At 37.9% G+C, this 22,235-nt stretch overlaps 1 protein-coding gene across 17 annotated transcripts in view; it reads right to left on the bottom strand.

Moving 5' to 3' along the window:
- The window catches only part of PCDH15 (protocadherin related 15), an 819,982-nt gene that overhangs the window by 202,363 nt on the left and 595,384 nt on the right, over positions 1-22,235 (bottom strand). For all 17 annotated transcript variants that reach the window (XM_075535092.1, XM_075535093.1, XM_075535090.1 and 14 more), the window contains one exon: positions 13,285-13,401. In XM_075535092.1, coding sequence (XP_075391207.1) covers positions 13,285-13,401 — 117 coding nt within the window. The remainder of the gene's footprint in view (positions 1-13,284; positions 13,402-22,235) is intronic.

Raw genomic sequence — 22,235 nt, 5'->3', positions numbered from 1 at the left:
TCTGGGAAGATCAGCTTGTCCTACTTTTTTTGGGAACTTTTAGCCCAGACATCCTCTAACCCCGATCTTAGCCCTTCAAATTTCTTTGTTTTCAAAACTCAACCAACATCTTTAAAAGAATAATATAGTTTCTAAAATTATGCCTAAACTGTCTTCTTGATCCCATGTAGAAAAAGAGGTGCCCTGGTGGCATTGTCAGATAATATTGGACTGCTGACCACAAGGTTAGTAATTCAAACCCACTGTCTGCTACTCAGAAGAGAGATGAGGCTACCTGATCCAGTTACAATTTCAAGCCAAGGTTTCTGCATCTCAAAACTGACTCTATGCAGAAGGGGGGACCTATGTCAAGGAACACAGAATTCATGGGAGAAAAATAGAAAGAGGGACAAACTTCTTTCAGAAGTGCTTGCCACCTGACAGAGGATGTGTTCAGTAACAACAGATTCACTTTTTACACTTTTGCTTAATAAAGGTTCCTTTGATTTTATAGCAATATTTCTTGACTTACCCTCAAATATAAGAACACCAAGAGACCCAATCAAATGAAAACATATTTAATTTTCAATGAAATATTCTTGAACGGTTCAAGAAAGGAATTGAAAGAAGATACTCTAAAATATGCTTGTGAACCAATGGTTACAGGAGCCTTATGTATTGTACTCAAGAGATGGGTCACACATTTGTCAATTAACAGAGAGAGAGAGAGAAAGAGAAATACTATTCAATCATAACAAATTACATAATCCTAAATGTATACTGCAATGTGGAGAGGCCTTAAAACATTATGATAAATAAAAGAAGCCACACTTATTTAAAGAGAAATCACATAATTCCATGTATATAAATTATTTAGAAAAGTCAGTTCATAAATACAGAATGTAGATAGAGTTTATTGACTAAGAAAAGAGAGCTAATGGGAGAATTATTACTTACAGTATATAGAGTTTCTGTTTGTGAGTGAGAAAAATATCAGGGATTATTAACTGAACAATATTGTGAATTAAATTAATATAATTGATTTGCTCATTTAAAATGACTAAAACATCATATTTTGTTACATCTTTTTACCACAATATATCTTTTTGAAATGGTTGTATCAAAAAAAGAGAAGATAAATCATATACAGGCTAGAATATAGAAATGAATAAAAGTACCTATTGTAAATATGCCTACAAAGTATCATCTAAAAACCATAACTTTATAGAGAATATATATAAGTAAAATTTCAAAGTAAACGTAATAAAAAATTGCTGAAGGAGTCAAATTTGAAAAAACTTAAAATAAGCTACCATTAAAAGTCAAACCTAAAACAACTCAGCCACAAGATAAATAAAAGGGCAGGAAGCAAGTATTTGGGGAGAGCAGAGGCTGAATTACCACAAAGATTATCCCGGAGTTTCTGGTCAACAAAACTTGGTCACTTATTTATATTGAATTCTCATTTATCAGTCTGTAAAACTTTTTGCATCCATTTCCTTCTCTCCATTGAATATATATTTACTTTAAATTGCGTTGTATCACTTGTTTATTTCTCTCCTAACAAGTCTTAGTTTCTCTGAATCTTCCTACCCTTTAGTGCTGATCCAGGCCCCAAAACGTTTGTTTTCTTTCGGATTAGACTTTCTTTCTTGACAAACGCGCTTAGTGTCATAGCTTCAGCTTCTATTCAGGTGACTGCCATGTCCAAATTTCCTTCCTGAGCCCTTAGGTTCTCAGTCTCTTGGGTTCTGCTTGTTTCATTTTTGTTATTGTTGTTGTTAGGTGCCACCTGGTTGGTTCCAACTCAGGGCAATGCCAGGCACAGTAAAACGCAGTATTGCCTGGTGCTGTGACTTCCTCACAATTGTTGCAACCACTGTGTTAATCTATCTCATTGAGCGTCTTCTATATTTATGCTGAACCTAAATTGTATCCTAGGATACCGATTGGTATAATGGGCTGTGTACTGAACTGATAATCACAAGGTCAGTGGTTGAACACCACTCATTTCTCTTTGGGAGAAAGATGAGGCTGTTGGCTCCTGTAAGATTTGAAGTCTTAGAAACCCAAAAGCGACAAATCTATTCTGTCTATAGTATCACCATTAGTCAGACTTGACCTCATGTTAGGTTTTGTTTTGCTGTTGATTTGCTTATCTAATGGAATGGTGTGTTGCCACATTAGACTTCCTCATCTGATTCCAGTAGATTAGGAGATCCCAACTCTACACCAGCCGAAGGCTAACTGCCACATGAGAGTGGACAGCCGTGCCTCCACCACTCTTTATTTTATCCGTGCATCAGCTGTCCTTCCCAGAGAACTTCTCTTCTAGGGTCTGTGGTCTTCGGCAATGACCCCCAAGAATTCACGGGCTTTACAATTATGAGGGCTGTTAGGTAAGTGAGCTGCTAATCGACCTCAAGTCAGGCCCAGGAAGCATTAAAGATAGAATCCTTTAATTTACACCATCTCTTCTCAGCCAAGGGTACAAGCACGTATGTAGTCCTCAGGCTCTCCATCATGTGGCCTTTGGGTTCTCCCTGGCTCAAAAAAGTGTTAAGAAAAACTTCATTAGTACTTATTAATGCCCGCAAAGTGCCCCAATTCTGCCAGTCAGCCTCCTGCCTGCAGGCATTCAACAGTGTTCTTCCCACAGTGTTCTTCCCTCTCAGGCTCTCTGTGGGGCAGTCACTGGCATCTCTGCTGCCACGACCATGTGTCCTCACTGGGGTCTCTAACACCCTTGTCTTGTGGCTCTGCTTTCTGCTGTACGAGGTAATCTGTGTCTCTGCTTGTGAGTGATTCGCTTTCTTCCCAGAAGAATGGCTGCCATAGTCAATACCATCCGTTCAGACACATTCCCTTTGCCCAGTTGGTCCTACTCTGACTTCTGAAAGTAAGTAAAATATTTTTAAAATGCCTCCTACCTCGAGTAGCCTCTCAATACAGGAGGACACAGTAATACTTTCATTTTCTACATAACTATAGAGGCTCCTGGCGTTTTTCATGGCATGGCGTTACTTTTTTCTATCTTATCATTTCCTTACTTTTAAATCTATAATAAAATTGTCAGAATATTCTAGCAATTTGATATGCATTTATGAAGTGCTGTTTTTGGTGTAGAAATTGTTTGATTTTGGGTCCACTGCCTAGGCATCCTGTTCTGTAGGATGGCTATGAGTCAGCATTGATTCCATAGTAGTGAGGTGTTGTTTTTTAACTTAAGCAATGCCACCATTTAAAGATATCAAAGAATTGTGAAATGAATAAAGATAAGACAAACAGTTACCAATGTCATTGCTTAGAAAGTATGAAGACGAACACCATCAGACCTAAGAAATCAAAATGTAATTTCCAAAAGTCTTTTTCTGTTTCTTCTGGCAAAGCCATCTGAATAAAGCATAGTGCTTACACCATGAGGAGCTATAGGTAAGTCATAGGGGAAGCCTGGTGTATAAATTAAGTCCACTTGGAAATGTGCCTTCAGTAAGTATATTTGGAAAGATCCCATTGAGATATAATCTTTAAAAGATAGTTGAGATATGGTGAAATGACAATTTTGTAAAGGGAGAAAAAAAGAACACGACTTTATAATAATTTAATTTCGAACAAAAGAAAACCATTCCTTTTCCCTGGTAAGTACTATACTTCTTAAATTACAAGAACAACATTTACACTCAAACAGTTAACTCTAATATTGATTTCAAGTAATGTTAGCAACATAACTCTTCTCAAAAGGAATCTATAGATCGCAAAGGGAAAGAAAGCAGCAGAGATTATTAAAACCTAGAACTTCTATAAGCCTTTCTAGAAGTTAATCATATAGAACCTTGACTCACAAACCTTCCCTTTGCACTCATTTACAGGTTCCCATCTAGTTATAAGCCATTGTCATTTTCAAGATCAAGCCCAACTGGTTCATGGCGTGCTTTCTCTCTAATTAAGTATTTGAGACCACAGGGACTCAGGCGGGGACAATGTCATCTCACTTTTTCACAAGCTGACGTGAGCAGTGAAACAGTTCCAAACAGCTTTGCCGCCACCGAGAAAGGAAAACAAAACCCCCTTCCTCACCACGTGCTCCAGGGTCAACAGGCTTGCTAAGGAGCCGCTGACCTTTAAAACCAGCGCTTCTGCTACATCGCTAGCAAAAACCTAAATCAATAGTCAACAGCAAAACAGTGTAACCGATGACAAATAGATCTGTCTAGACATCTATGGAAAATGACGCCCAAAGCTGCTATAGCTAAAGGTAAAAATGCAATCCTATAAGACTCCTGACTTGCACAATTTTAATTACCAGTAATACACACTAAGCAATGAAGCCACACGTTATGGATAACGATGACTGCTGCTGGGGTGTTTCTGTTATCCTCTCCTTTAAGGCCATCACTGAGTGATTACATAGAGATTTTAGCATGTTCAGAAATGTTCATCATGACTACACATCGTTTGGTGGCATCATGACATTTTAGTAAAACATAGGACATAGATGGCAAAAGACGTTTTCTGACCATCTTTCTCACTGTGCTCTTGGGTACTATCAAGTTAGCTGTGAATCATCATGATCTATGAACAACAGAACAAAACACTGCATGGTCCTGCATCATCATTAAAGTCCATTACATATATAATTAAAGATTTATGGAATTACTGATATATTATTATTTATTTATTGTGTAGTCACAAAATCTGTCAATTTGAGGATTATGAATATAGGGGTGGAGTCTAGCCTGTCAAGCAGGATGTAACCAATGGGGCCTCAGTGTGGGCAAGGCCTTCTCTTGAGGTTTCTGGGAACTCCTTTATTTCCTCCTTGAAGGTGGAGACTCTCTCTCTCGGCTCACCCCCTGTGAGACATCCCTGTGGAGAAGACACATGGAGAGAGGCTGATGAAGCTAGACCTCTGGAGCTAGAGAAGCCACGTGGAGACCCCTGCCAGCACTGAGATGCTTACAATGCCACTGGATCAACAAGCCTTCCCACACACTGGCCTGTGATCTTCCTGCATTTGGGCGTCATTGAATGTGTTTCATGAGTCTGAAGAGGACTTTATAAATTGGTATTGGTAATATCGGATTTATGAACTTGATCTGGACCGGGCTGGGATGTTAACTCAATATTCAATTGCTCTTATATATAAAGCTCTTTCTTATGCACAGGAGTGCCCATGGATTTGTTTTGCTAGTCTACCTAAACTAATACATATTAATTTATGAAACTATTTTTCACAAAAGAAGTCCATTCTTTAGCTACTATGTAAATCCATTTGCTTGAGTATCTCCTTTTTTTTTTTTTGACACTCTACCATACATGATGCCTGTCTCTAGTGAGTGATCATTTCTGATAACATGTCCAAAGTTTAGAAGATGATGTCTTACCACAGAAAAGTGGGTGAAGGGAGACGTCAGACAGGGCAAGATATAACAAAATAATCATTTATAAATTATCAAGCATTCATGAGGGAGGGGGAAGTGGGGAAGTAAAGGAAAAAATGAGGATCTGATGCCAGGGGCTTAAGTGGAGAGCAAATGTTTTGAGAATGATGAGGACAATGAAAGTACAAATGTGCTTTACACAATTGATGCATGTATGGACTGTGATAAGAGTTGTATCAGTCCCTAATTAAAAAAAAAAAGATAATGTCTTACCATCATTGCTTCTATGGAGAATATTGGCCATATATCTTCAAAGGAAGATTTGTAATGTTCTTCTGGCAATGTAGACTGATTTTATTAGTAAGTGCTTCATGGCTTCTTTACTTTTAACAATCAAGACTGTGTCATCTTCAGGCTGCAGGTTATTAATGAGAATTTTCCCCTCCCTCATGGTGTGATGTTCTACATATAATCTAGCATTTTGGATTTTCTTAGTGTAGAGATCAAGATAGGTTCTGACGCCATTTTTAAAAACACTTTACAGAGAAGTCTTCTATTGTCATTAGTATCAGGTTCAGTTGAATCAGAATAACTGGGACCCTCTGTATAAGAGAACAAACACCGCCCAGCCCTGTGCCGCCCTCACAATGGTTACTGCTTGAGTTGAGTTCTGTGTTACAGTCACTGGGTTATTCCATCTTCTTGTGAGTCTTCTTGTTTTTCACTGACCCTTTGTTTTAACAAGCATGATGTATTTTTCTGGGGACTCTTCACTCCTAATAACATGCCTAATGTTTGTGAGATTGACTTTCTGTTTTTATGTCCTAAATTATTATCAGAGCCAGATGGAGTCATAGATGCAGATAGTCATCACAATAGCTATTCTTAATTGTGTATTTTAATGGATAAAGATGTATCCTTCAATAAATGTATACTAGCTAACAGCTTAAATGAATATATTGTGCTGGCTACTATGTTACATATTTTATGTAACTTTTTTTTTAGTCCCCATAGAAGATAAATGTGATGAGTTACATCGTTCAGGCAATGAGAGGTAAGCAGAGGAAAGCAGGAGAGCTGGCTCAGAGTAATATTGCTTTATCTTAATCAGGGAACATTTAAATGCAGAATATATGGATCTAGGTCTTATACATTTGACCAATGCACCGCATTGCATGATAAAAGATAAGAAGAAAAATAACCACCAGTACTTTTTTTGGTGTAGTGGGAAAGATATATTACAAGTTTAGCTCTGACAGAGGTACCCATGTCATTATGTACTTGATAATCCTTCTTTTGCAAAATCCGGCTTATTATTTTATGTAGCTTTGGATTTTTTTCTTTCTACATAGACAGACGGCAATTATTTTTAATATTAAGTAATATTTGCAATGTTACAGAATATTCTCAATCTGCATTACATGGTTTTAAATAGTTAAAAGGGTGAGAACTTGAGGTGACTTGCATACCTACAGATGTTATCTGTTTACTTACTATTCTAATTTGAAATTTGAGGTCAATAAATATGCATTAATTGAGTACTTTATGTTAGAAATTACTCCATAACATGGAATATATAAATTTATAAAACATTCCAGGTGTGCCTGGAATATCCTCAAATTGCTAGATAATATGTTAGAAATTTCTCAAAGTTCCAGTGGTGTAAATTGTTTCACCAGATAACTAAGTGTTCTAAGGGCCTTTCAAATCTGAAATATGTGTGTATACACACACACACATGCATTTGCATGAAAACACAAGAGACTAATGAGATCATAGCCGGAAGGAATTTTAAGAAGTATTTGAGCAAGTCTTTTAATTGTGAAACATAACTACGGGGAAAGGAAGTGTTATTGGTCCTTTTCTATCTTTAGTTTCACATTTTTGTAAAAATTGCCCAAGGTCCTAAACAGTACCCACATTTCCATATCTCCAGGGAACAACATGTACATAAGTTCAAATACAAAATGTTTAATGCAAATATTGTCATCTCTTCTTCCCCCAAGTCAATTTCAACAAAAGAAAGATAGAAAAAAGCCAGCCTATCAATCAGTAAACCAAAAAAAAAAAAAAGACAGAATTTATTTACTTATTCATAGGTTTACTTTGTAATGATCTTGGGGCTCACTTATTTACCAAGTGCAATTGCAGGATGTAGATAATCCACTGTAGTTATTAGAGACTTGATTAAATGTGTGATATGCAAAGGTAGGCCAAAACAGTATTGCTAATAAAGTTTCAGTTCATGTAGGCATGAGTTTATGACAAATAAAATATTTTAAACACGTGTCTTTTTATAAAATGGTGGCTATAGATTGATTAATTGATATATTAGGATTGGTCTCTTTTTTAAAATCTTTTTATTGGGGCTCATAAGGCTCTTATCACAATCTGTACATACATCAATTGAGCAAAGCACCCTTATACATTCGTTGCACTCGTCACTCTCATAATTTACCTTCCAATTGGGTTCCTGGAATCAGCTTGGTTTCCATTTTTCCCCCCCATCCCCCTCCCTCCCCGATCCCACCCCTGGTCCCTTGATAGTTTATTAATAATTATTATATCTTATCTTACACTCCCCGGCGTCTCCCCTCACCCGCCTCCCCCTTGCCAATCTCCCAGAGAGGAGGTTACACATAGATCTCCGAGATCGGTTCTCCCTTTCTACATGCCCTTCCCTCCTGGTGTCACCACTCCCACCGCTGGTGTTGAGGGGTTCGTCTGTCTTAGACTCCCTGTGCCTCCAGATCCCCACTGCACCGCTGTACATCCTCTGGTATAACCAGGTCCGCAAGGCAAGGTAGGATTGGGGTAATGATGATTGGGAGGGGAGGAAGCATTCAGGAACTAGAGGAAGGTTTTGAGTTTCATTGTTGCTACACTGAACCCTGAGTGGCCCATCTCCTCCTCACTACCCCTCTGGAAGGGGTGCCCAGCTGTCTACAGGTGGGCATTGGGTCCCCATCATGCACTCCCCCTCTTTCACGGTGATGTGATTCAGGAAATAGAGGAAAGGAGTAGGAGGCAAAGTGCATACAGAGAAGCCTAAATACAGACATGTACATATGTAAATATATTTATGATTATGGGGGCAATAGATTTATATGCATATATTTATAGGTTCAGTAGTAGGGTAGCAGATGGACATTGGGCCTCCCGCCCTGCTAAGCAGCCATTGCAGGATACCCATCTTCCCAACATGATCACTGAAGACAGCCGTGTGTGTAAGCAAATGTGGTGAAGAAAGCTGATGGTGCCCGGCTATCAAAAAAAGATATAGCGTCTGGGGTCTTAAAGGCTTGAAGGCAAATAAGCGGCCATCTAGCTCAGAAGCAACAAAGCCCACAGAGAAGAAGCGCACGGCCTAAGCGAATACAAGGTGTTGAATGGACCATGTAGCAGATACAAAGGAACAAAAACAATCATTGTGTGATCACCTTCCTCACATAATGGCTGAAGACGAAAGTGTGCATAAGCAAGTGTGGTGAAGAAGGCGGATGGTGCCCGGCTACTGAGAGATATAGCATCTGGGGACTTAAAGGCTTGAAAGCAAACAAGCGGCCATCTAGCCCAGAAGCAACCGAGCCCACACGGAAGCAGCACACCAACATAGGTGACCATGAAGGACAGAGGAGACCAGGTCTCCAACATCAAAGGATTGGTCTCTTGAAGACACTTTCAGTACAAAGGTTCTGAAGGGATCAGCTGTGACAGTTAGTTTAAGGAAGAGAGAAGAGCTAAGAGTGTAATAGCAACACTTTTTTTGGCAATTCATTGGGGGAAATTATGAACGTTTTCTTTTTAATGGAGCTTATTGAAATGTTTTAAGAAAACGGAAACTTTTATCGATGAGAAAATGACCAAGAAATTCATGCCAAAGTGTTTTTCCCATCACGACAATGTATCTACTCATTCTTCAAGGGAAGCTGGGGCTGTCCTTTGAAATTTTGTTCTGAAACCTATCACATCCACCCTGTATCCATGGTCTTGCTCCTGCAGACAGACTTCTTTTGGTCCCCAAACTCAAAGAACATTTTAAAGGAACACATTTTGAGTCCCTCGAGAATTCCCAAACTGCCACCTTGATGGTAACTATGAATCACAGATGACAGAAGTCATTGGAGAGTATTGAGTGGAATGGAGACACTGTGTTCATTAGTGGATAGACCTACATGGAGACTACATCAAGAAATAATCATAGCTTCACATTTTGATATTTTTTAAAATAAATGTTTCTATGTTTGTTGTGGCAATATCTTTTACCCTTGTAAATAACCTTTCATTCCATACCAAAGGTCCTCCAGCTATTAGTTTACTTTTCATAATGCATGCAAATACATATTTTCAGTATATTGTATATGTATATTTTAAAACGTTTGTCAAAATTGCTAATATTAAACCTGTTTTGTTTACCGTCTCATCTTAAACATTTTAAAATTCATAAGATGCATTAAATAAGATTAGTACAAATATGAGATGACATATATGTTTTCCTAGGATTTTCATACTTGACTCTATTGGAAAGGAACAAAACATGAACTCCTTTTTTTTTTAAGCCCCCAGTGAAGGCCTCTATTCTTTCTCAGACGTATTTCCTGAATGCAATGGGAGCTCCTGCAAAGAGAACTCGAGTGGCTTGGCCTGTAGTTTCAGAAAGACGCAATATCATGCAAATGAAAATTACACTTGCGCTTTGTTTTGTGAAAGTTTGGAGTGAGAAGTCTCCAGTGAGCAGAAAGAAAAGGTTAGCAATTTCTAATATCTGAAATGATCAGTCATTCACTCCTCATGTCTCCTGTGAACAGCATAATGTCAACGCAGTCACAAAAGCAAGGCAGGAAAATCAAAGTCCTAACAGCTTTCATTCAGCAGGAAAAACAAAAAACAAAGCCCTGGAAAAATTTTTTCTTTTCTGCTTCCTCTAGAGTGCTTTCGTTTTGCACAACATGCATTTTATAATTCTTAATTTATATTCAGCCTCAACGCTCTCTCTGGCTTTCAGACTTTACCTAGTTTCTCCATGTGATACTTCAAAGGGTTTTGTTGTTGCTATTTTGCAGTTTAAAATAGGTGGCTCTCAGTTCGTTCCAAAGCAACACGAAGACGTGAAAAAATATGGTGCTGACCTCATAGAGCTGCCAACTATTATTTCAGGAGAGTAATAATACCTAACAAAACTAAGAATTGATGAGCAAACTGGGCTTATGCTTTCTGCGGCATTTACATTGCCTTGCTTTATTCCAACAGTCCTCAAATCACCAAACTGAGGCTTGAAGAGATTCAGAAATATGCCCAGAGTCTCATATAATTCAATTTATGGGATTTTTGTATATGCTTTCCAATATTGAATTGCATAGAAATAACCACTGGTTTACTTATTTAATTACTTAACAAAATATTTCCTAAAAAATACAGTGTTTTAGGTGGGGAATACAGTGTGTAGTAAATTTTGATTTTGCCCTCAAAGATCTTACAGTCTAGCCTGGAAGAGAGATTTCTTAATAAGCTGGCAGGGATAAAATAGATGCTGATAGCCTCACACAGTGAAATTGACACAGTAACTTTAAATACTTTGAAGTTTAAACTATTTTAAAATTAATAAATGTTTATAACTAGCAGAATAGAAAACACTGAATAAATGAAAACACATCCAAAAATAGTCATGGTGCTTTCACATCATCAATATAAAATTAAAATGCTATCACATAAATATTTTTGAATTTTTAATGGTATAAAAATTTTCAAGGGAAAGATCTTTGAGTTTGAATGTTTGGCTCATCACAATTTGGCTATAGTAATTGAATGGGCATGAGCGAAAACGACAATTCAAAAACAATGCGGAATGACAGTCATGAAAAGGTGTTTGCTTTTTTTTAAATTTCAAGAAAGGAAACAAGAATCCATCAAAATATACACTTGCTACATGAAATGGCAGTGATTATTGTTAGGAGTCCTCTCAGTGCGTTTCTCCCCTTGCGGCCACACGGGACAGCTGGGATCGGCCCCATAAGGTTTCTTACCTAGAAGCCCTTGGCAAGCAGATCAATCGCCAGGTCTTTATCATTTGTGAATGAGATAAGCCTGCTCTATCTTCCAAACTGAATGAGTGGAACCCACCTCTCATCTATCGAAAAGGCAGCATCAGATATGAACTGTCAAACAACTTCCGGGAATGCACAACTAAAGTCTTCTTCTTCTTCGAGGGCAATATGCCAGTGGGGCCTGCCAAATTTCTGTAGGAAAGCTTTAGGGGATGAACACAGGGACTTGTCCCTGGAAAATGTTCTCTATAAATAATTTAATATTGTCATAGAACATACCACAGACCAAGACATTATGATCTGAATGGCAAGCCAGGAAGGACGAGTTTGCAGGAACCCAATGTGAAGTGAACATTTGACGGACATACGGATGCTTTAATATTGACCCACACATGTGAACTGTAGAGCCGCTTACGGCATCTCTAGTCACCAGTCCATTCAAACACAACATTGTCTTGAAGTTTGTCTGATGGATGTGTTTCAGAAATATGCACGTGTTAACATGCTGTGACGGTCAGTTGCTCATTCAGTATCCTATAATTTCTATTTGCACTTCTAAGAATGTATTTCTTGAGAGAAAAATGTATTCGTATGTTAGTCACCATGGACTTGGTGCTCAGAGCCCACGTGTTGAGGAGACATGAACACATATTCATAATTGCTAAGGATCTTGTACCTGTCCTTAACACACAATCACTTCCTTCACATTCGCCATCTCTACTGGTGTGTTCAAGGCTATGGCATACTGCCTATTCGGTTACCCGAGAGCCAGAAGTCAGTTTCAAAGACATTTTAACACATTCAAGAAAAGAAGCCTCAGAGTAAAAGGTCATTATCTTCATTTTAGCGTAATTATTTTCCAAGACCTTATAACCACATAGACTTTCTGTTTTGTCGCAACTGGAGCTGCAGAATATCATCACTGCCATTCACATTTTAGTCAACAAAAACCATTGCAGAAATACTCTATGTCTTAACAACAAAAACATACCTTCTAAAAAACTTAAAATTCACATTTTTCCCTATCGCTTCACTTTTCCAAATCTCATTATTCTCTAGACTGTATCAGTCACTGATTTACAGTGTAAGCTCATTTAAAGTACACATTTAAATGCACATAATCCAGGCCTTCTATAGTATAAGGATTTAATATGTATAAATATCTGAGTGTATGTAAAGAAAACAATTTTACATAGATACTATTTTAATAAATTAAGATAATATCATCACGGAGAGTTCGCATAATATTTGTTCCAGTAATGTTTTCATTAAACAGTGTCTGTGTTAAGAGGTAGTTTGGGATTTATCAAAGGAGAAACACGTCTGTATATTAAAATGTCTATGAAATTAAAAGCAAGATTAAGATTTTTATTCTCCCAAATGAGAAAAGTTACATTATTATGCCACAGATTGATTTAGTTTGCAACTAAAATAGCCATGTATTACTAAAACCGAAAACGCATAGGTATAACCTATTTGGACAAAATTGAACTTTCACTGTTAGAAATAAGGAATCCAAATGATATTGATTGTAAATGCAGACTGATCTTTCAACATATACTTATCTATCTTGCTTTTAGTTGCCGTGAAGTGGATTCTATCTTACAGCAATCATTAGTACCAGATAATTTGAAAAGCACCGGATTTTGAATTCTAAAAAGAACAAATGTATGTCCTTGATTGTCTAAATTCACACAATGGTCATTGTTTGGATTTTATCCTGTCGTTGTGAATGGAATAGGTAGGAAGGCATGAAACGTGTGACAGTGATGGAGTGAAAATGACACGAGCGACCTTGTTTTCTTGAAGGCAGGGTCACTTAGGGTACCACCCATTTCCTCACCACCATTCAGAGTATTACACAATGTCTTTCTACTCACAGGAGGGTCGGCATCTTCCGCATAAACGGTTGTGATCGGTGTGCCCTTGACCGCATCTGGTGCCACCATCCCTTTGTACAATCGTTTACTAAACACTGGCGGATAATCGTTCATGTCCTGAAAAATAACAGTTGTGATGTTAGCTCTTCAGTTCATGCCAGATTAGAGATACAGTTACCTGATCCACTCCTTTGTCCTTTCTATCACACAACCCAGTAGTCTCTGTCAATCTTCCCTCTTCTCAATTCCATTACTCTCACTTCAGATGGGTGAGCCAGAGGCAATTGCCAAAGCCGCTACACAATTTTAATATGTGTGATATCAACTGAAGACCATTCCATTCTGCTAAGTATTCAGTCAACCAAGAAAACACCTTTCCAAAGCATGCAGTGGTGTTTATGACAGAAACACTCTAACACACTTCTCCGGGCAAGAGTCGCAGTTAAATCTCAAGAACATGTCAGAACATATGTCTCAACAAAAGGCATCATTCTACGTGACAGGTGTGGAAAATGATTCCCCCCCCCTTGGGTCTTATGTTTAAGCTCATATTTGTTTCTGTTGAACACTGAATTTTGTTTCACCTACTTAGCACAATGCCATTATTAGGACATTTCAAATGTAAACTCAATAACCTTTGATGCCTTTTGAAAATATGTGAGATGACTAAAGGAGGGTTTGCTTCAGCAAACCAGAATGACAAACATAAAATTAAAAGTTTTTATTTTACTGAAGCCTACTCACATAAAGACACATAGAATTATATCTACTTTTAGACAGAAGTATGAGTCCTGGTCTTACATTGGGAGGCTTACCAAATAGTCAGTGATTGAAACTCACCAGCCACTCCATGGGAGAAAGAGGTGGCAGTTGGCTTTCAAAAATATTACAGCTCAGACACTCTATGGGATAATTCTCCTTGGGTCTACAGTACTGTTGCGAGTCTGAACTGACTCAATGGCAGCGGGTATCCTCTTTGTAATTTTTTCCATAGGAAAAAACCCCAAATATCAATTTATTTAAATTTTTTCTAAGCAATTTATGTGCATTGATTTATTTTCTCAATTTGTTGTTGTATGTGTATTGTTATTAATGAATTTCAATCATCAAACTAACATTTATCAAATGCCATCATTTTGTGACTCAATGCTAGGCATTCAATTAGGATAATGTGGTATTCAATGCACATAGTTTAAAGTCAGGAAGGGTGAGCATCAGATAATAACCTTTCACCATACGTATTCAGTCGGTATGCTCAGCAAATACTACAAAAATCTGGACTGTATGAAGACTAACATGACATCCTCATTAACAACCTGAAATATGATGCAGATGACACAACGTTGCTTGTTGGAAGCAAGTAAGACTCGAGGCACCTGCTGATGAAGAGCTAGGCCTGCATCCTACAATAGGAACTGCAACTCAAGGCATGGAAAACCAAAATCCTTACAATTGGGTCACTAAACAATATCATAACAAATAGAGAAAAGATTGAAGTGGTCAAGGATTACATTCTGTTTCCATTCACAATCAATGTTCAAGGAAACAACAGTCAAGAAATCAAATGTCTTATTTTATTGGGCAAAACTGGTTCAAGAAAAAATCCCACTGAAGAGCAAGGATGCCACTTTGACCCAAGCCATGGTACTTTCAATGGCATTGTATGTATGTGAAAGTTGGACAATGAATCAGAATGGCCAAAGAAAAATCAATATATTTTAATTATGGTGTTGGCAAAGCATATTGAAAGTACCATGAACTGCCAGAAGGAAGTGCAACCAGAATGCCCTTGAGGCGAGGATGGTGTACTTTGGACATTTGATCGAGAGACCAGTGTCTGGGAAAGGACATCATGCTTGCCAACGTAGAAGGAGGAAGGTCTTTAATCGGGGAGGGATAGTAATCCATCCCAACAACGGGAGAAACAACGGAGATGGTGAGTAGGACCCAGGACCTGATCGTGCTTTAGTCTGTGGCACTTGTGGTCCCTATGAGTCAGAACTGGGATGAGAGCATTTAACAACAACAAGGTACCGTAAGTTAGTGACTTTATCTAAATTAGTTTTATTAGGTGAGAGTCAAAATAATAATAAACCAAATCCCATAGGAGCAATCTTTTTTATTCTGAACCATTTTGTCTTTATGATAAATTTCAAATCAGACAATTTCCCCCCCTCAATATATAGTTGTAATTAACACGACTGACTTTTGTTAAGATGATACACTGTTTTCTAATGATAAGAGCCTGTAGCACTTTGGCTGATTTAGGTTAAGCCTATTTTTCCCCTCAGCAAAATTTCATAATTATCTGTTTTTCTCTCCAGGCCTCCTTTTTTTCATTTGCTATAAAAAAATAATAAAGAAAAAAGTTCTACATAGTCTTTGTTATTTGCTCTAACACAACAGTTTTCTTGTACATTGTAAATTGGAAATACACCAATTAACTGATTGCAAACTCTTTTTACACAGAGATCAGGGTAATTATCTAATAATTCAAATGAGCTTGTTTTCAGATTTGCAATGGGGTTGATTTCTGACTTGTGAATATGAATGAACTTCCACACTCTAAGAAGAAATAGAGGTCTATAAGAATGAGTAAAATTGAAAATAAAATAAATTATTTTCTTCAGTTGATACAGTTTAAAATCTCTCCTATGAAAAGAAGGCTTTATTTATAAATTATAAACTTTGGGATTTGGAAAAGAAAATGAATAATGCTAGGAAATACAGTTTCTTCAGAGTGAGGACAGTGTCATGTAGATCCTAAGGCTCCAGGCAGAACTGTATGAAAATATGAAATATGACATTTTGGCTTGCAGACTTTTCTCCCACTCTTTTTAGGAGCACCAATCGTTTAATGAGTAAATCTTGTAACAGAAGTGGTGGAAAGCTTCTTGCACCCCTAACTTGTGGCTTTTGAAAGATTAAAACAGGAGGGTGACATATTATAATTTTTTTATAACTGAATTTCCAAAGGCACCTAGCCCAATATGCTTGCATGAACCTCTTCCATTTGGATATTATTTTTTCTTCATAGAAAATTAAAAACATAATGATATGAGGTCTTTTTAAGAAAATATGATTCTTCCAGAAAAAATGATACATACTCTACTTTTCCACATGTATCAATACCCATGTTAGTAGTGCTGAATAAACTAGCGTTTTTGGCTAGGAAAAACATTACTAGAGTTAGCTTTCAACTAATACACAGTGAGTGATGTTATCATTTCACTCTATACCATCACGTGTACGCCAACCCACAGTGACCCTCGAGAACAGGATTGAACTGCCCCCTGTGGATCCCCAAGACTGAGTCTTCAAAGTAGAAGAAAACGTCATCTTTCTGCCCGAGAAGCAGCTGGTGGTTGTGAACTGCTGACTTTGTAATTAGCAGCCCCAGGTATACCCCACTACACAAGAGCTCCTCACAAAATGATTCAACACATTAAGGCTGTAAATGACTGAAGACATTCACCCATTTACAGACTGAGATTCCTCCTCCTTTTGATGCTTGTCACTGCCAAAATGAAGAATGAAGAAATGCAACTGTGCTACTTCAGTGAAGGGTGTTGTTTTAAATTTTGGAGTCAGGTGTGTTGGAGATATGTAATCACTTCTACAATGCATTATTGAGATGAGAACATTGATTAAAATGCAATACCAGTGAGCATAATCAAGAGTTCATTCTATTTACACTATCAAGGCCTTTGAAGAAAACGTACTTAAAAATCAGCTCCACAAATTTCCTGTCATTCAGAAAGTTAAGGATGAGCTCCGTATTTTTAAAGTATACCGTTTCTGTTGCCCATTATTCCACTAGAGGGTAGTATTGGCAAAAAGATACATGTTTGGTCAGTTTGGTCCTTAAAAATGTATCATTTAGACACCTGATAGCTTGCTTAAGGTTGTTAACAATTTTTATCAGTGCGAATAATAATGAGTATTGATTTTTCAAAAGACTATTCTGAACGGACACCAGCCCTTCGTTAGAACACCACCATACTTTCTTACTTTCTTACAATTACATCTTTGTATGAATAAATTTTGCAATACATTTCCATATATCACACAAGTAAAATGGTATCTGAAGGTACTTAGTCAACAGCATACAACCCTGGCAACATTGCCAGATAAGCATTGAACTGCTAACTTCAAGGTCAGTGGTTCAAACTCAATAGACTCTGTGAGTGAGAAGGAGGATGTGATCTACTGCAGTAGAGATGGACAGCCCCAGAAACCTACATAGGGTAGGAGCAATTAAGAACAAGAAAATGAGTTCCGTGTACTTTCTACATTAATACCTAAAATAATCACAGAAACCATTTCTAGTTTTTGAGCTTGCTCGACAGATTTCAACAATCTTCCAATGTCGCTTAGCAGATCCAAAGCAAATTGAAGTGCCACACAGTGGACAGGAGAGAAACCCACGCTAATTTTGATTAAGTAGCATCACAGGGAAAAAAGAAATAAAAACTATTCTGGAAGAAAACTAACCGTTTATAGTTAGGCCATCTCTTTAAAAGTGATGGCAATCTGTTGAATATGCACAAAGCTGGCTGGCCCTTCCCACGCTTCTGCAAAGCAGGAAGGGACACAGATGGTTGGAGTCAGTGGGCGGAAAGGCTCCTGTTATGCTGTAACACTGTCTCGCATAAGCACTCCCCGGTTCGTTGAACTGTTTGGCTGCCCTGTCCTCCAAAATCCCCGAAGGCTTATTGGGCTGAGAGCCGTCTTCCTGGGCAGATTGCGCACGTCTATTGCTCCTCTGCCTATTACCAGTTCTGCTGCCCACCCTCTGCTAGCTGTGCTGCTCGGTTTCTCCAACTGTCTGTCTTCTGCTCACTTTCTTCCACTTGGATTCTTCCTTGTCATCTTTTGATTTCTCTCTCCTATCTCTTCTGCAGGTAGACTTAAAAAAAATTAAAGCCACATCGCCACTCAAGCAAATAAAAATGGTGAAGTGAAAAAGTATTACTCTGAAATCATGGACCATTATCTGAAACAAAAAGCAAAGTGTGGCACTATTATTTCTCAATACGTCTTCCTTCCAGGTCTAGACACATCTGAAGGGGACGTTTCCATCTCTCTAAGCCATCCCCCCAAAGAATCCGACACTCCTTGCTTTATCCCACATCACCATGGCCATTCTGGCCTCCTTCTAGAACTCAGGAAGTGCTCCTCTGAAATGTTCTTTGAGCTTCTGGATTTAAAAGAAGTTGAACGGTCAAAAGCAGGACTACAGGGTGGATAGGGTAAGATTTCCCAGTGAAATCCTCTAGGAGAGCCCCATGAAGAATGTACAGGGGGTTTTTGTGATGAAAATAATTCCCTGGAATAACTGTTCTGACCTTTAACTCACCGATGAAGTTTTCAACTCTCCCTTTTAACATTTAATTTAATTTACTTTACACTGGGTGACATGTTAAAGAGCAACCCACTTTCCCATTCAGCAGTCTGCACATGTGATTTACTATAATCTCTGCAATGTCATAAAATGTAACCCTCCATCTCCCAGCTTTTGTTGATTTTTCTGTTTCCATTTCTCTTTCTTTGCTTTGTTGGTCATGTGTTAGGCAGGGTTCACCTAACTACAGGACAAAACAATGAATTAATTTTAAGTGTTCATATTTCTCTAGAGATATTGTTCCCTGAGGTAGTTAGTTTCTTGTGCCAACCTGGCCGATAAACACATGTGGGGTTAATTGAAGGGCAGAGGGATACATGGCTCAGTGAACCTCGCCTTTCTAGTTGTCAGGTCTCTTGCTTTGTTAGGGTCGGACCAGGGTGCAGCTGCCTTAGCAGTTCCCTGCTTCAGCTGCCAAGCTCACTTCCTGCAAGACATCCCTGAGGAGAAGCCACATGGACCTACCCTGATGCCGCCCTGGGTGCTGAAGCAGCCATGTGGAGACCCCTGCCAGTTCTGAGATGCTTACACGTTCACTGCCTTGGCTTTCCTCCTGCAGTCGGCATCATTGTGTCTGTTTTGTGAGATGGAGGAGGACTTTGTGGTTTGGTGTTGGAAATATGGGTTAATGGGTTAATGTTGGATGTGTGGGCTTGGGCAGCACTGGGTTGGGATGTTTTCTTGATGTGTACTTTCCCTTTATATAAAACTCTCTCTTATACACGAGTTTCTATGGATTTGTTTCTCTCATGTACCCAGAGTAACACATTCCCCTTTTAAGCCTGCTGTTTACTTGACTGCAATTGAGCCATGGGGGTTGAGTTTCATTCCACATAAAGGGTAGCTAAGGGCCCATAGGTTCCAGCCTTCCATTAGTCCCTAGCTGACCGGTAAGCCTGTTGTTTGTTTTGATTTTGAGTTTTGTTCCATATGGTTCTTCCACTCAGTAAAGGATTTTCTATTGTGATCGATTTCAGATCTGTGGCTGTTTGAGCAGAGCACAACGCAGTTCTGGCGTCAAGGCCATGTGGTTCACTAGTCCACTAAGCTGTTTCCATACATCAGCCATGTTCTTCGGAGAAGAAGAATCCAGTTTTGCATGTTAGATGATTGGTCATGAACTTGTCATACTCCAGTTGCTATTCACCAAAGTAAGATGAGAACAGTGTCTCTGTAGGCTAATTTAAACTTTCTTCCTTATAAGACCTCATGGTTTTCCTTTAAAAATCTATGAAGACGACACCTTTTAACTCCCCACAAATTAGTTTCCAAAGCCTTCTGGACTACCCTCTCTACCTTGGATTTATGCCCCACCTTCATTCTGTGTTTTTTCTTTATGGAAGTATACCTAGTGGCAGCAGTTCACAACACAGCTGTTCTAAAGAGAAAAATGAGATGTCGGATCCCATGAAGATTTATAGTCTGAGACATATTGGGTGATAATGAGTCAGAATTAACTCAGTGTTTTTTTGTTCCTGTATTTTTTGTTTGTTTTAAAGGTCCTTTAAGGAGACTGAGAAAACCTGTCTGATATCATACATGGATCCAGAGACAAACTTAAAATGTATTTTGCTTGGAATAAATTAGTGCATATGTGTGCATATGATTTAACTTCATGTGGTCTTTTTTGCTTGGGGCACTTTAAAAAAACACATCTTCAGTATCATGCAACTATTTTGTTTCATTTGTTTATTTTCATTAAAGCCGGGAAGTCTCTGTAATAGTTTGGGATTATTGTTTTTATCTTGGGGTTGTTGTTTTAAACTGTTGTTTGGGTTAAATTTATAGAGAAAATTATTTTTCTATCCAATAGTATATATACATTTTTGTCATGGCATCAGCTGTAATTTCCTCAATGTAGTAGCGATCTTCTCACTACCTCTCTGTGATCAGTGAGGAGCTATGGGGCGTCAACAGTGATATCCTTCAGGCTGTGTCCTGTACTCACGCCAAGTTGAATTTCTGGCAGCAACTTGGAAATGTAATGCTCCTACCAGTTTGGGAGGATCTTCAGCTCGTTGGGTCACCTTTCTTTGGGAAGGGTGCCAATATGGATGTCTTCCAATTGGTTGACCAGGCAACTGTGTTTCTACTTTTTGTCTGTTTGTTTGGCGTAGACTACTGAGTGTTTACAGTGCTCCCTTAATATTTAGGACCCTTCAGTTGGCATTTCATCAAAACCTGGAGCCTTGTTTGTCTCTATTGCCTTGCATTCAGCTAGGACAGTTTCCTTCCGTATCATCAGTTTTTGATCATATGTTACTTAAAATGCTTGAACATGAACCACTTCTTTTTGGTACAGTGACCTTGTGGATTTCTTTCCTCTTCATTTAATTCTTCCTGAATCATTCAATATTTTGTCCATAGGATCCTTCAATATAGCACTTGTGCTTGATTTTTTTCTTCTTCCATTCTTTCAGTTGGAATATGCTGATCATCATTTTCTATTTTTTAGCCAAATCCAGGTCTTTGTGCATTTCATTAGACTGCTTTACCCTGTCTTCTCAAACGGACTTTTGAAATTTCCTGCTTAACTATTTTATTTCATCTTTTTTGTTTGTTTTTAGAATGATTGAAATTTAATTTTTATTTTCCAAAGATTTATCGTTTATTTTACTACCATCATATTCATTTCTTCCAGATATACAAAGATACAATAAAAGTTCTTTGGTTTTGCCTGTGGTCTATAGACGCTTTACAATGATCGCACATGCTATTCATAGCTTCATCAATGGCTTTGTTTTGTATCTTTGAAATTTTAAATCATAAAAGTTTGTTTCAGGTATCTGTGATAAACTAATTTCTCTCTAGTGTGATAATAGTTTTCTCCCAAATATTGATAATGTTCCCATTGTGATTCCAACATTAAATACATTTAATGGACTACATATTAAGTACTTGAGCTTACTTTTTATTCTTCTTTCCTTTTTATTAAAACAACAAATATTTCTGCTGATTTTCAAAGTAAGAATTTCAAGATGTATTCCAGTGTGAACTGTTGAGATATATTTTTGCAAATCTCACACAATTATTTTATCCACAAAACAGCTTCTCAGTGCAGCAAGTAAACATATCAGTAGCAAAATATACATAAAAGCTTGGGAAATACCAACATTAGCGTTAGTATGAGAATAGTACTCTGTTCTTTTTAAAAAAATTTTAATTTAATTTAATTTTTTTAGTACTCTGTTCTTGCAAACCGAAAAAGTATGATATTTTTGTGATATCTGCTCATGCATAATAAGGTAGTAAGTCCTCTTTTTTATCATACCCTGAGTAATAAAGAAAGCAGCATATTTCATGTAGCATTTTTATGCTCTTGTAACATTGTGAAGAAAAAATGTGAGGTGTAGAAGGGACCAGGTATCAGGCATCAAAGAAAATAAATCATATCATTGAGAATGATGGGGAGGTGTCCCATAGCTCATCTATTGGCAACTGGACATCCTCTTATATAAGGGTTACAGGGAGGAGATGAGCCAGTCAGGGTGCAGTGTAGAAATGATGAAACATACAACTTTCCTCTAGTTCTTAAATGCTTCTCCTA

This window comes from Tenrec ecaudatus, chromosome 16 (genome assembly GCF_050624435.1).
Source record: "Tenrec ecaudatus isolate mTenEca1 chromosome 16, mTenEca1.hap1, whole genome shotgun sequence".
NCBI lineage: Eukaryota > Metazoa > Chordata > Mammalia > Afrosoricida > Tenrecidae > Tenrec > Tenrec ecaudatus.
Note: the sequence above shows the minus strand (reverse complement) of the source record. Positions and strands in the feature narration are given on the sequence as shown.